The 14,353-nt window shown below is 42.8% G+C and overlaps 1 protein-coding gene across 1 annotated transcript in view; it reads right to left on the reverse strand.

Moving 5' to 3' along the window:
- Window positions 1-2,866: 2,866 nt before the first annotated feature.
- The window catches only part of LOC139323744 (ATP-binding cassette sub-family C member 12-like), a 67,052-nt gene continuing 55,565 nt past the window's right edge, over window positions 2,867-14,353 (reverse strand). The window contains exons 36-42 of the mRNA XM_070953211.1: window positions 14,204-14,293; window positions 12,591-12,780; window positions 10,895-11,054; window positions 8,805-8,883; window positions 7,250-7,363; window positions 3,556-3,720; window positions 2,867-2,962 (exon numbers count right to left, since the gene is read on the reverse strand). Coding sequence (XP_070809312.1) covers window positions 2,867-2,962; window positions 3,556-3,720; window positions 7,250-7,363; window positions 8,805-8,883; window positions 10,895-11,054; window positions 12,591-12,780; window positions 14,204-14,293 — 894 coding nt within the window. The remainder of the gene's footprint in view (window positions 2,963-3,555; window positions 3,721-7,249; window positions 7,364-8,804; window positions 8,884-10,894; window positions 11,055-12,590; window positions 12,781-14,203; window positions 14,294-14,353) is intronic.

The following is a 14,353-nucleotide window of genomic DNA, read 5'->3' on the forward strand; positions in this document are numbered from 1 at the left end:
CGGGGAAACGCGGTAGATCAGTTCTCCCGCAGGAAACATATGATGCTCTCTTTGGATAATTCCTGCACTGCAGATGAGTCATGCCAGTTGCTATCCATTTAGCAGAAGGAGGGGCCCGTTTGTTCTCTTCTGCACCAGATCCTGCAACTTCTGAAGGCAGCCCATGTAATTGTAGCTCCCGTTAGGTGACGATGTTCCCACTCCAGCATCCATTAGGAAAATTTTAGATTCTCACTACGGTACTATTGTTAGTTATTCAAAGGCAGCTCCCTCGGTACGCTGTTTCCTTCCATGCTAAGAAGAAACAAAAGGAGCTGCCGAATAGTAATGGCCGTAGTAGTAGTGATACTATACAGGCTCTCTGTGAAATTTAAAGCCAGAGATGAATGTAGGAATATGATTTGTACACAATGAAATGGCAGTGAGTTTAGCAATCTGGGGGCAGTAAAACAATGGGAACAAGCAAATATTAATTAAACGGCTATATTTATCCTTCCCGACACAACTGTTTGTTATTCCGTGCAAATAGCTGAAAGATAAATCAGCGTGACCAAGGGAAAGGTTTTGCCAGGTGACCCAATTCCCTTTTAAAAGCTAACGATCGAGGTTACAAATCTTCCCTTTCCGTAGTGCACAACCAAAGGATCATTTCCTTAAACCCCAGCCTTTCTGTAATTTGGGGGAACTGAAAGTACACGGGGAGCCCTTTTGCGATCCCCAAATCCAGTTGCCTCCTGAAAAAAAGCACCTTTGGGACAACCATGACCTCAGGATGGATGGCTGAGAATCTCTACAGACTTTTGAAGGTGCTTAAAAGTCTGCTGAGGTTAATGAGACTTTAGTTGGACCTATCCCATTAGAGCCTTGATAGTACAGTGGTTTAATGCACCCTGTTATTAACACAGCTGCCTGCAATTTCTGCTGGTTCGAATCTCTCCAAGGCTCAAGGTTGACTCAGCCTTCCATCCTTTCTAAAGTAGGTGAAATGAGGACCCAGTTTGTGGGGGCAATAAGCTGACTTTGTATAAATATACAAACGAATGAAGGCTATTGCTTAACGCATTGTAAGCCGCCCTGAGTCTCCGGAGAAGGGCGGCATATAAATCAAATTAAAAAAAAAACTACATTTGCTATTTGTTATACAGGTCGTCCTTGATTTACAACAGTTCATTTAGTTCCAAGTTACAACAGCATGGAAAAAAGTGACTTATGACTGTGGGTTGTTTTTTTTTTTTTACACTTATGACAATGGCAGCATCACATGATCAAAATTCAGGCGCTTGGCAACTGACTCATATTTATGACGGTTGCAGAGCAAAGTCAATGGGGAAGCCAGATTTCACTTCACGACCAAGTTGACGAACTCATCAACAGCAGCGATTCACTTAACAAATATGACAGGAAAGGTTCATAAAACATGGAGCCGAAGCCATTTAACAAGTTTCTCACTTTAGCAACATAAATATTGGGCTCAATTTTGTGGTCGTAAGCTCAAAGGTTACCTGGACTGGAATATATTCAAGTGTAACGGACTGCCAACGTTCCAATGTTCAGGTTTTCATCTGGTGGTGAAATCCATTTTTTTTTTACTACTGGTTCTGTGGGCGTGGCTTGTTGGGTGTGACTTGTTGGGCGTGGCATGGCTTGGTGGGTGTGGCAGGGGAAGGCTACTGCAAAATCCCCATTCCCTCCCCACTCCAGGGGAAGGCTCCTGCAAAATCCCCATCCGCTCCCCACTGCAGGGGAAGGCTCCTGCAAAATCCCCATTCCTACCCCACTCTGGGGCCAGCCAGGGGTGGTATTTGCCGGTTCTCTGAACTGCTCAAAATTTCCGCTACCGGTTCTCCAGAACCTGTCAGAACCTGCTGGATTTCACCCCTGTTTTCATCCCACTCCTGGTGTGGAGTTCAATGTACCAGAGAAGCATTTTTTTTTCTTTGCACATGAAATGGCAGTTGCTTTTATTTTTGAAACACCAAACACAAGCTGAAAGTGGTCTGTTGGAACCCAGATCATGGTGCTTCTTTCCGTTTTCCTCGTCGAGTTCTCTGTTTTTAATTGCTGGCTTCATGCCAGCTTCGCCAAGCAGAAGGGGGATCCGTGGTGAAAAGGTTATAATATCTGTGGACAGGCTGGGTGAGTTAAGCATGAATTCTCCACTTACTCGCCTTCCTCCCTGCAGTGCCTTATTGGTCCAAAGTCCGCCTAGAAAAGCACTGAGGATGATGATGATTTTGCCTTCCTCCTGTGGGAGTTTCCTGGCCGTGGCTAAGCATCGGGCAAATGAAAACTGGGGTGTCTGAATATCTCTTTCGGCTTGCCAAAGGTAACCACCTGAAAATAATCAGGAACGAGGAATATAACAAATGTCAGCTGCATTAGCAAATGTCAAGTAGGAAGCAAGCGTGCAGTGAGTTTCCTGCATGCATTTCTTACCATCTAGAAGTCGCTTGGGGAAGGAGAATAAGAAGGAGAGGGGGGAGAAACCAGAAGGGCTCAATAAGAGAAAACAGTGGACTTGTTCTGGGCCTTCATTGTGGATTGGGTTTGCTCTGGGGGCTCCTTTATTGCGGGACACTTTCTAAAATAGGGCTCATGATTGAGAATGTCTGCCATCTGCCATAGATTCCCACCTCTCTGGGGTCCTGGATGCCCTCTGAGCTTGGTTGTTTTCTTGCAGACATTTAATTACCCAACTTCGCAACATTATCAGTGCTGGGAGGGAGTGGGGTTTGTGGAGAGGAGGAGGAGGAGGAGGAGGAGGAGGAGGAGGAGGAGGAGGAGGAGGAGGAGGAGGGAGGGACTGTGGGGGCCCTTGGTGTTTTCTGAGCTTGGGTTATTTTCTTGCAAACATTTCATTACCCAACTATATAACATTATCAGTGATAGAAGGGAGTGGGGTTTGTTGAGAGGAGGAAGAGGAGGAGGGGAGGATACTGTGGGTTTCTTGGTACTCCCTGAGCTTGGTTGTTTTCTTGCAGATGTTACATTACCCAACTATGTAACATTATCAGTGCTAGAAGGAGTGGGGTTTGTTGAGAGGGGAGGATACTGTGGGTTTCTTGGTACTCTCTGAGCTTAGTTGTTTTCTTGCAGATGTTACATTACCCAACTATGTAACATTATCAGTGCTAGAAGGAGTGGGGTTTGTGGAGAGAGAGGAGGAGACACGATTGTGGGGTCCTTGGTGCTCTCTGAGCTTGATTGTTTTCTTGCAGACGTTACATTACCCAACTAGGTAACCTCATCAGTGCTAGCTTTCCATCTCTTTAGTTCATGTTAAGATTGTTTTAGTTCATGGTTTGTATTTTCTCCCTAATATTATTTGGGTGCTTACTGGGGTGTTGGTTATGAATCAAATGCACTTCACTGTTTCTCCTGTATTGTTTACTTAAGGGGGAAAAAAATCATTTTCCCTTTTCCGCGAAAGGAATACTTATCGTTGAAAAGGACCCAAAAGAATTCCTTTCTGAAAATAATCCCAATGCTCAATACATCAGTTCCTGAAAGAACTGAGTCTTCTGTGGATTTTTTTTCTTCTCTCCGGTTCAATACCTTGCCTTTATCCATCACCAAAATACGGTTGCACTCTTTAATGGTGTTTAGGCGATGTGCTATTGTCAAGACTGTGCAGTTTACAAATGCTTCTTGGTTGGCCTTCTGGATCTGCGTATCTGTCTCAGAATCAATAGAAGCGGTGGCTTCGTCGAGAAGGATAATCTGCGGGGAGAATTCAAACAGGTTAGGCAAGGTGTTGTGATCCACCAGCAGTCTGCAGAGCTGGCAGCGGAGTCGGACAGTGAGGAGGCTGGGGAGGGCAATGGGCCAGTCCTGGAGTCTGGGGAAGGCTCGGATGAGGGCTCTGCATCGGAGGCAGAGATGGGGTCAGGGCCATCTGGGAGTGATGCACGGACTCCGGAGCCCCCAGAGTCGGACAGCAGAGAGGCAGAGGAACAGGAAGAGTGCACAAAGTGCGTGCGCGATGCAAACCAGTCGTAAAACTGGTTAGAACCCACCACTGGATGGAAGGCTGAGTCAACCTTGAGCCTGGTGAGATTTGAACTGCCAAATTGCAAGCAGCCGGCAGTCAGCAGAAGTAGCCCTGCAGTACTGCACTCTAACCACTGCGCCACCGCAGCTCATAATGTAAAGGCAGAGGAAAGTCTTTGGGTTGTGCAAATAGTCTCATGTATCCTGGAGAAACTTGGCCAGGGATCTCTACAGTGGTGAAATCCAATTTTTTTTTACTACTGGTTCTGTGGGCGTGGCTTGGGCATGGTGTGGCTTGGTGGGCGTGGCTCAGTGGGCATGGCAGGGGAAGGATACTTCAAAATCCCCATTCCGTCTCCACTCCTGGGGGAAGGATATTGCAAAATCTCCATTCTCACCCCACTCTGGGGCCAGCCAGAGTTGGAATTTGCCAGTTCTCTGAACTGCTCAAAATTTCCGCTACCGGTTCTCCAGAACCTGTCAGAACCTGCTGGATTTCACTCCTGGATCTCTGTCTATGATCATGTGTATGCACCCAAGCATAGATCCAAAAATGGAGCAGTCAGTTGTGTCTATAGTGATGTGTCACCCGTTAAATGTGCTCATGAACCCTCTGTGAGGATGGTTTAAACATTACATATGGACGTTCCTCCATATGTAAAGTTGTAAGACCCTTCATGAAGATTTAAGTACAGGTAGTCCTCGACTTACGGCCACAATTGAGCCCAGAATTTCTGTTGTTAAGAGAGACATTTCCTAAGTGAGTTTTTGCCCCATTTTACGACCTTCCTTGCCTCTGTTGTGAAGTGAACCCCTGCAGTTGATAAGTTCGTAACCCCGGTTGTGAGGTGAATTTGGCTTCCCCCGTTGACTTTGCTTATCAGAAGGTTGCAAATCGTGTGATCCCGGGACGATGCAACCGTCATAAGTATGAACCAGTCGCCAAGAATCTGAATTTTGATCACGTGACCCTGGGGATGCCGCAAAGCTCATAATTGTGTAAAACGGGCATAAGTCGCTTTTTTCAGTGGCGTTGTAACTTTGAACCATGGGTGATATTCACTTACCTTCGCTACCAGTTCACAAATGCAGAGCAGTGGTGGATTGCTCCCATTTCGGACCGGTTCTATAGAACCGGTAGTAAAATTGGCAGGAGGCTCCGCCCACTGACCCTGATGTCATGAGAAGTGATCTGCGCATGCGCAGAAGCGATCCCATTGCAAACCGGTAGTAAAGGTAAGTAGAACCCACCCCTGGCGCAGTGCCTTCCACGCATGCGTAGAGCATCAAAAATGGGATGTGATGACATCCGGGCGGGTGGGTGAAGCTTCTCGCAGCCGCCGCTACCGATTCGCCCGAACCGGATCGAACTGGCTGAATACCACCAACTGCTTTGAACGGTCACTAAAATGAACTAAATGAAGTCGAGGACTACCTGTTATGATATAGATTTGCACTTTTACACTGGACGATGTTTTATTGATTTGCGAGATCCCATAAGGGCTTTTTGGTGAGGTAGGCAGCGAAATGTCAGAATAGATATTTTTGGAACAAAAAGCAGGATGCCAAGCCGAGATACAGAGTAAGCCAGTTGTTCCCTCAGAGCCTATTTAACCGAACAAATATTTGGAATCCTTATTAACAAGATCAGGTGGAGTTGACATTTTGCATGCAGATGGAGCCTGCCGGCCCTTTGAACAATAGCGCCATCTTCCTTTTTTCGTAAAGAATTGCAGCCCCCAGGAGCACACCTGGGCCTCTTCAATAAACCAGAATTGGTTGGAACGGTGACAGGAATGCGTGCCGATTAAAATTAAATTCAATTTTTAAAAAATGATTATGATAGTGTTGGAACGACAGTATCATTTAAACAGTCCATCATTTGAGCAAGGTGAAACAATTCACCGAAACGAGTGTTTAAATATTCAAACGCGTCTCTTAAATATGCAAACAATTGCTTAAATAAAGCACAGAGTAAGGCCCCTTTAAAAGAAAAATTGGCGATGAGGGCCGATAAAATTACTGAAGAGAGCTTTTAGAAAGACAGGTGCTGGGAAACCCCCCCCCCCACTTTCATAATTGACCATAACGGAAGTTGGTCCTTGGAGATTTTCCAAGTCCAACCCCTTGCTCAAGCAGGAAATGATTTCAGACAAATGGTTGTCCAATCTCTTCTTAAAAATCTCCAATCTTAGAGCACCTACAACTTCTGGAGACAAGTTGCTCCCTTGTCAGGAAATTTCTCCTTAGTTCTAGAGCAACGGTCACCAACTGGTGGTCTGTGAGAAAATTTTGTTGGTCAGCAGAAAAATTATTTGCATTTTTTATATTGCACTAAATCAGGGGTCCTCAAACTACAGTCTCTGGGACAGATATGTGCAATGAACATATTGCTGCAGAGAGTCTCCCCCTTCGAGGTCTTTTTGTGTGGGTCAGAGGGGGACAGAAATTCCAAGTATGGCTAATCTAAAGAAAAGAAAGACAAGGAATGACATGATTGCGGTATTCCAATATTTGAGGGGCTGCCACCAAGAAGAGGGAGTCAACCTATTTTCCAAAGCATCTGAAGGCAGGACAAAAAGCAACAGATGGAAACTAATCAAGGAGAGAAGCAACCTGGGATTATGGAGGAACTTCCTAACAGTGAGGAAAATTAACCGGTGGAACAGATTGCCTTCAGATGTTGTGGGTGCTTCAACACTGGAGGTTTTTAAGAAGAGACGGGACAGCCACATGTCTGAGATGGTATAGGACAGGGGTCAGCAACCTGCGGCTCTGGAGCCGCATGTGGCTCTTTCATCCCTCTCCTGCAGCTCCCTGTTGCTAGTCGGCTCCACAATTGATAGAGCTTTCGGTTAGGACAGGTAGAGGAAAAACGATGCCGTACTAGGAGGAGACTCTATGGTGGGGGAACCGGACTTCTGGTCAGCAGAGGAAAAAAGGATGCCACACTAGGAGGAGACTCTATGGTGGGGGAACCGGACTTCTCAGCCGGCTCCAGAATTGAACAAGGGGCTCCGGTTAGGACCCTTCTGGCTCTTTGAGTGTTTATGGTTGCTGACCCCTGGTATAGGATCTCCTGCAGGGGGTTGGACTAGAAGGCCCCCAAAGTCCGTTCCAGCTCTATTCTGATTGATTGATTGATTGATTGATTGATTGATTGATAGCTGGAAATGCAGACGGAACAATCTTTTAACTTCGAGGGGCTCTTAAGTATTCAAGACCAGCCTGAATCAAGTCAGATTGCTGCAGGACTCACTTTTGAGTTTCGCAGGAGGGCTCTTGCCAAACAGAGCAGCTGTCGTTCCCCCACTGAAAAATTTTCCCCGTTTTCGACCACTTCTGCCTCCAGCTTTCCTGGTAGCTTGGAAATCTAAAGCAAGGAAGGGAGGAAAACATCACAGCTAAAAGGTTCATCTTTGATGCTCACAATAGTTGAAGGCGGGTGATGGGTTTTAACGATTATACCGGTGCTGCTTCTCTAAAAGTGATGCAGATATAAATGAAGCGTGTGATAAGTGACGCAAATGCTGGGTGACAGGCAAGGGAGAAGGCAGGCAGACGGGAGAAAGGAGCAGGAGAGAGAGAGAGAGAGAGAGAGAGAGAGAGAGAGAGAGAGAGAGAGAGAGAGAGAGAGAGAGAAGGAAAGGAAGGAAGGAAGGAAGGAAGGAAGGAAGGAAGGAAGGAAGGAAAGAAAGAAAGAAAGAAAGAAAGAAAGAAAGAAAGAAAGAAAGAAAGAAAGAAAGAAAGAAAGAAAGAAAGAAAGAAATGGTCCATGTAACATTTTGCAGTGCAACCAACACCTAGGGATTGAGGACACCTTCTGTCTCCAAGAATTAATCTCCATTGGATGGTGACATATTATAGAATAAGTAGATAAACTTGGTTTGTATCTCAGGGAGGTGAATAGTTCTGATAAAATTTGCCTTCTGGTGTTAAAGGATCCAGTGATGGATAACTTGTCTCTCTCTCTCTCTCTCTTTCTCATCTTCCTTCCTTCCTTCCTTCCTTCCTTCCTTCCTTCCTTCCTTCCTTCCTTCCTTCCTTCCTTCCTTCCTTCCTTCCTTCCCTTCCTTCCTTCCTTCCTTCCTTCTTTCTTTCCTTCCTTCTCTCTCTTTCTCTCTCTCTCTCTCTCTTTCTTTCTTTCCCTTTGTCTGTATGTCCCAAAAGTGCTTTTTCAAAAGGAAACTGGATTTTCTTTGAAGACGTTTCGCTTCTCATCATAGAAGCTTCTTCAGCTCTAAGAAGGATGGATAAGAAGCGAAACATCTTCAAAGAAAAACCAGAAAGTCCAGTTTCCTCTTGAAAAAGCACCTTTGGGATAACCAAGACCTGGATGGCTGAGAATCTCCATCGACATCTTTATCTATACATTTATATCTTTATATAGCTATATCATCTCTCTCTCTCTCTCTCTCTCTCTCTCTCCCCCTCTATCCCTGTATATCTGTATCTATATCTATATACCTATACCTATAAATCTATATCTATATCTATATCATCTATATCTATATCATCTATATCTATATCTATATCTAGATAGATATAGATAGATCGATAGATCGATAGATCGATAGATATCTCTATATATCTCTATTCTCTCTCTGTCTGTCTGTCTATCTATTTATCTATCGATCTATCGATCTATCAATCTATCTATCTATCTCTATATCAATTGTCTTTCTATCCATCTTTCTATCTATCTTACCCCTATCTCTACTCATCTATACATCTATTCATTCCACATGCTGCCTTTTGTTTTATAACCAGCAAATAATAATACACACTTACTATCAAAAACACAAACCACATACCTTGCTCATCATAAAGGTTTGGTTCAGAACTTGCCAAATTTGATCATCAGTATGGTTAAGAAGAGGATCCAAGTTGTATCTGGAAGGCAGGAATTGGTATCAAAAAAATAAATTGTTCGCTCCAAGGATAATACAACTCTTAACAGATCTGTCACAGATCCATTAAATATGTAACAGAGATATGTAAAGAGAAAAAGTGCAATAAAAAAATAAATAACAACAACAACAAAAAATGCAGTATTGCAGGCTAACTCGGCCGACTGTCAGCAGTTCAATCCTGAGAGGCTCAAGGTTGACTCTGCCTTCCATCCTTCCGAGATGGGTAAAATGAGGACTCAGATTGTTGAGGGCAACAAGTTGACTCTGTCAACTGCTTAGAGAAGGCTGTCAAGCACTGTGAAGCGGCATATAAGTCTAAGTCAAAAACTGCTTTTCATGGAATTAGCCAGAGGATCTGGCTTCACCCAGTGGTTAAGTTCAATAAGCCGCCTTATGGCTCAACGTGGTGATGAATCTTTTGGCTGTGTTTGCATACAGTATAATAAGAAAACTGTGTGGGATGAGTTTTCATAACCCAGCCAGCAAAGAGGCCCATAAACCCATGGGATGGAGACCGTTCCAAGGCTTGGCCCTCTCCCAATTTAATCAACGGAGTCATTATAACTCAACAACGTTGGGTAGCCTCGCCATAAGGTGTTAGACGAGCACTGATTAGACCCGAGGTCTGGTTTTCATTTGCCCAGGGAATGTGTGGGTGTGATAGAAAGATGAAACAAATTCCTGAAAATGGGAAAGAGATAAATGGAGCATTAAGGGAGTAGGAGGTTCAAAATAGATTTCTCAGCTGCTGGAAAAAAAACAAAGGAGGAGGAAGAAATTAATTCAAAAATAATCCTGCCTTCTCTTTGTTCGTGGTAAGATCTGTTAGAAAGAAACCTTGATGGGCCTAGGAAAAAAAAAATCTATTCCAGATAGTCCTTGATTTACAACAGTTTGTTTAGTGACCATTCAAAGTTTACAACACGCTGAAAAAACTGGCTTATGACCATTTTTCACACTGATGACCAATGCAGCATCCCCATGGACACGAGATCAAATTTCAGAGGTTTGGCAACTAACTCGTATTTATGACAGTTGCAGTGTCCCGGACTGCCACATGATCCCCTTTTGCGACCCTCTGACAAACAAAGTCAATGGGGAAAGTCAGCTTCGCTTAACAACCGTGTTAATAACTCAAGAACTGCAACGATTTGCTTAACAACGCTGGCAAGAAAGGTCGTAAATCAGGGCAAAGCTCACTTAACAACTGTCTTTGCTTAGCAACAGATGTTTTGAGCTCAATTTTGGTCGTAAGTCAAAGGACTACCTGCATTATACCCTACCGCCAGGAAAATTATTTCTGTACCTGTTACTGTTCTCTTTGCCTTCTTGGAAGGGCTAAAACGCAGCGACGTTGGGACAATCTCTGTCATCCCAAGTACCCAGAGAAAATATAAATGCCACTTACAATAAAAATGATCTGAGAGTTTGGAATGTAAAGATAAGGGATGAAATAGCAGAATGTAAAGATAAGGGATGAAATAGCAGCCAGTCAATTTAAGGGGTGCTTTGGTGCAAATAATGTCTTTTAAAAAAAGTTCACACAGGGTCATCATTCACAACCTGTCTCGCTTGTCACTCCAGATTGTAACCCAGAGATCATCAATCCTTTAGATTCCTTTTTAAAAGAAGGCCTGGAAACTACCATTAGTGTTCTGGTTACGCTTTGGCAGGAAAAGTAAAGGTAAAGAGATCCCTGCGGATTTTACACCGCAATTCCGAAGACGTTTTCATGGACCTGTGGTCAGCATGACGTCCCAGAGTGCTTTTCCTCCCCACCAAAGTGGTACCTATTTATCTACTTGCATTTGCATGCTCTCGAATATGGCAGGAACTGGATCGAGGATGGGAGCTCACTCCATCACGTGGCGCTGGGTCTCGAACCTGGGTTGCCAGCTCTCTAATTGACAAGCCCAGAGTCTTAATCATTGAGGCACCGCCCTGCCCCCCAAAAACGGCTGGAAAGGCTAATGGATAATTGCAACAGCTACCTTATTGTACCTACAAACAGAACAGGATCTTGCGGAATGATGGACAGCTTTGAACGTAAGGATTTCAGGCTAATATTGCAGTAGTCGATGCCATCGATGATGATCGTGCCAGATGTTGGTTCCACAAGTCGAAACAGAGCAGCTCCTAAAGAGGACTTTCCTGCAAGATTTGAACAATGCCAACATGGGTCCTTTTTAAATGAGCTTTTCCGTCCTTTTTTTAAAAAAATATGCCAGGCCAAGGATGCCAACATCTGAGGGCCAAGAAATATTTTTCTGGAAATCTAGGATTTCCAAAAAGAGAAAGAGAATTTACTCTGCTCTTTAGATTTTATACCAGTGTCCCAAAAGTCTCAGTGCAGGTTTAAGCTTTCAAAGCTTCATGTTTTAGTGCAGTGTTGAGTTTTCGAAGCTTTAAAAAATGGCATTAAAAACCTTCTGGGACACTCTGTGTTGCTAGGATTAGAAAGTGTAAATTGGATGTGGTGAAATATTTGATTAAACAACCTCCCGATCTTCAAACAGGCTGTGTCCAACCTCAGAATGGATCTGTTTTGAGTTAAGAAGTGTCTATCACAGGGGACTGAGATTGGAGTCCCCTGGTCTTTTCAAGGCTGGATTATTCCATGATGAATTTTTTTGCAGATCTCTTATAAGGCAAGGTGGCCTTGAGGAAACTCAGGTGATAAGAGACCATTTTTCATCTGTCATCAGGAATGTTTTTTTTTCATTTTTTTTCCATGAATTGTGCTTCTGCTAAATTGAATGAGTGGCCTGCAGGAAATGTTCATTCCCAACCTTTATCTGTAGATTGACCAACTGCAAGATTGATGTCAGCCTTGGAAGATAGTCCAGACAAGAAGAAAACTAGGAATGCTAGCTCTATTTTATCGTAAAATGGAATCTGGCAAGTCTGAAAGTACATGTCTCTGTACCTCACTTATACAATCCAAGAAAATCAACAGGGTCCTTTCTGAGATGTTTGCCATGTTCCCACATATTCTGAGGACTCACCTGTCTCATCTGACTGTTACTTAATCTCTTGGCTCTTCCTCCTGTCTGCCAAGGTCATTCTCACATACAAAATCAAAGGATGCTCTACCTTTCTTTGGCAAAACTAAGAACTGTATCTAAGACAAAATTGCTTTTTTAAAAAAATTGTTCAGTACAATGTAGGGTCTGTCACTGCGTTTTTGTATTTACCAGCAGAGCTCATTATTTCTGGACTGTCAGACTTTCCGTAGCTTGCCAAAATTTCTTATCAGTAAGCTAACTACGTGTATCCGCATTCCTTTCTTTCCACTTCACACTTTTTCTTTCTTCTCTTGCCAAGAGAAGTCCGGCTACTGAGAAGTAGCTGATAGGAACTTTGCAAAAATGTAACAATTAATTATTTAGATAGTTAGATGTTTTATTTTCTTTACAATAAATATGAGTTTATTAGAAGATGTATTCCAGTTTTATTTATCAAAAGTATACACAAGGAGAGTGCCACGATCCAGGCAATTACCCCAGGAAGTTAACGGGGCTGATTGCCTCTGACAGGGTCTCCATCAGTCAGATCAAAAAGTTATGTGTTCACTTTCTTGGTCTTTACAATGCCTCCCCATTTATTCCCATATTTGAGTAAATCCTAAAGAAACAAGCATTTCATTATATGTACAACGTACAAAGCAATCGACAGAGTAGATTATACCTGAACCTGTCCGGCCAATGATCCCAATTTTTTCTTTAGCATGAATGTGGATGTTGATGTCATGGAGTACAATGGGACTATTTTCTCGGTATTTCATCTGATAGTTCTTAAAAATGATTTCCCCTTGATCGGGCCAGCCTGGAGGAGGGGTGATCACCGAAGGAGTCTCTGATCCCTCAGGAGTGCATTTCTGAAGGAAACAAAGAAAGAGCATCTGGAATCCATATCTGTCAGCCTTTTGGGGTAGACCAGATATGAATGCTATTCCTACTTTTATTATCACTTATATCTTTTATGTACACTGAGAGCTTATGCACCGAAGACAAATTCCTTGTGTGTCCAATCACACTTGGCCAATAAAAGATTCTATTCTATTCTATTCTATTCTATTCTATTCTATTCTATTCTATTCTATTCTATTCTATTCTATTCTATTCTATTCTATTCTATTCTATTCTATTCTACTCTACTCTACCCTACCCTACCCTACCCTACCCTACCCTACCCTACCCTACCCTATCCTATCCTATCCTATCCTAAGGTTACCATAACAGAATACAGGAAGTCCTTGATTTATAACAGTTCATTTAGCTCAAAGTTACAACGCCACTGAAATGTGTGACTTATGAACATTTTTCATAGTTATGACCATGGCGGCAATCACCTGGTCACATGATCCAAATTCAGATGCTTGGGAACTGACTCGTATTTATGGCGGTTAGAATGTCCCAGGGTCATGTGATCAGCTTTTTTTTGGCAACCTTCTGACAAGCAAAGTCAATGGGGAAGCCAGATTCACTTAACAACCCGGTTACTAACTTATCAACTTGCAGTGATTCACTTAACAATGGTGGCAAGGCAAGTCATAACCTGGGGCAAAACTCACTTAACAAATGTCTCCCTTAGCAACATAAATTTTGGGCTCAATTGTGGCCGTAAATCAAGTATTGCAAATCTGAATGCATGTCCTCCCTCTTTTCCTTTATCTTCAAGAGAACTAGGGAGCATCAAAAATGAAATGCTTTCTTAATTTACATTTCTGCTTTCAACTCAAATTTATTTTGTTTGACCGATTTCTTATTTGGACCTTTTTTTCCGTCTGTTTCTCAAGTTTATTGCTACTTCCTGTTAGGGTATCATAGTAACTTTAGTTAGAGATTGGAATTTCCGGAAGTTGAACATTATCATAATTTGAGGCTCAAGTGAAGCTCATACAATCTGTTGTTATTTATGGCATTGTTCCAAGAGACATTTTAAAAATAAAATTGGGGGAATGAATTCATGAAAAAGAACCACACATACACACCCAAAAAATAAACCAGATCTCTTTCACCTATTATTTAAAACAAACGTTTTGTGTCATTATAGCAGTGGGTACTTGATATCTGAGTCACTTTCAGTTCAAAGAAGAAATAGAAAATTAGATTTATCAACTAGTAAATGCCAACTCGATACTGTATTTACACCAGCATTTCAACCATGTCAACAACTTCTATCGATTTATTCCTTCATGTTCTGGCTTTCTGCAAATATTATTTTTTGTGTTTGGGGTGCATGAAAAACAAAATGGAAATTGCAGCATTCATTCCTCTGATGGTAAGAACCTTTCTTACCACAATGTATTCTCTTATCTGCTCCACCGAAGTAAATCTGCCTTGAACTTCGATGCACGATCTCACGCATACTTGAAGAAGTCCACTTAGCTAGAAAAAACAATGGGGAACGTGAGAAGACAGGGAACTGTATGGAAAGATCTTTTGAAG

This window comes from Pituophis catenifer, unplaced genomic scaffold, assembly GCF_029215685.1.
Source record: "Pituophis catenifer annectens isolate HBS135680 unplaced genomic scaffold, rPitCat1.0.hap2 SCAF_13, whole genome shotgun sequence".
Classification (NCBI taxonomy): domain Eukaryota; kingdom Metazoa; phylum Chordata; class Lepidosauria; order Squamata; family Colubridae; genus Pituophis; species Pituophis catenifer.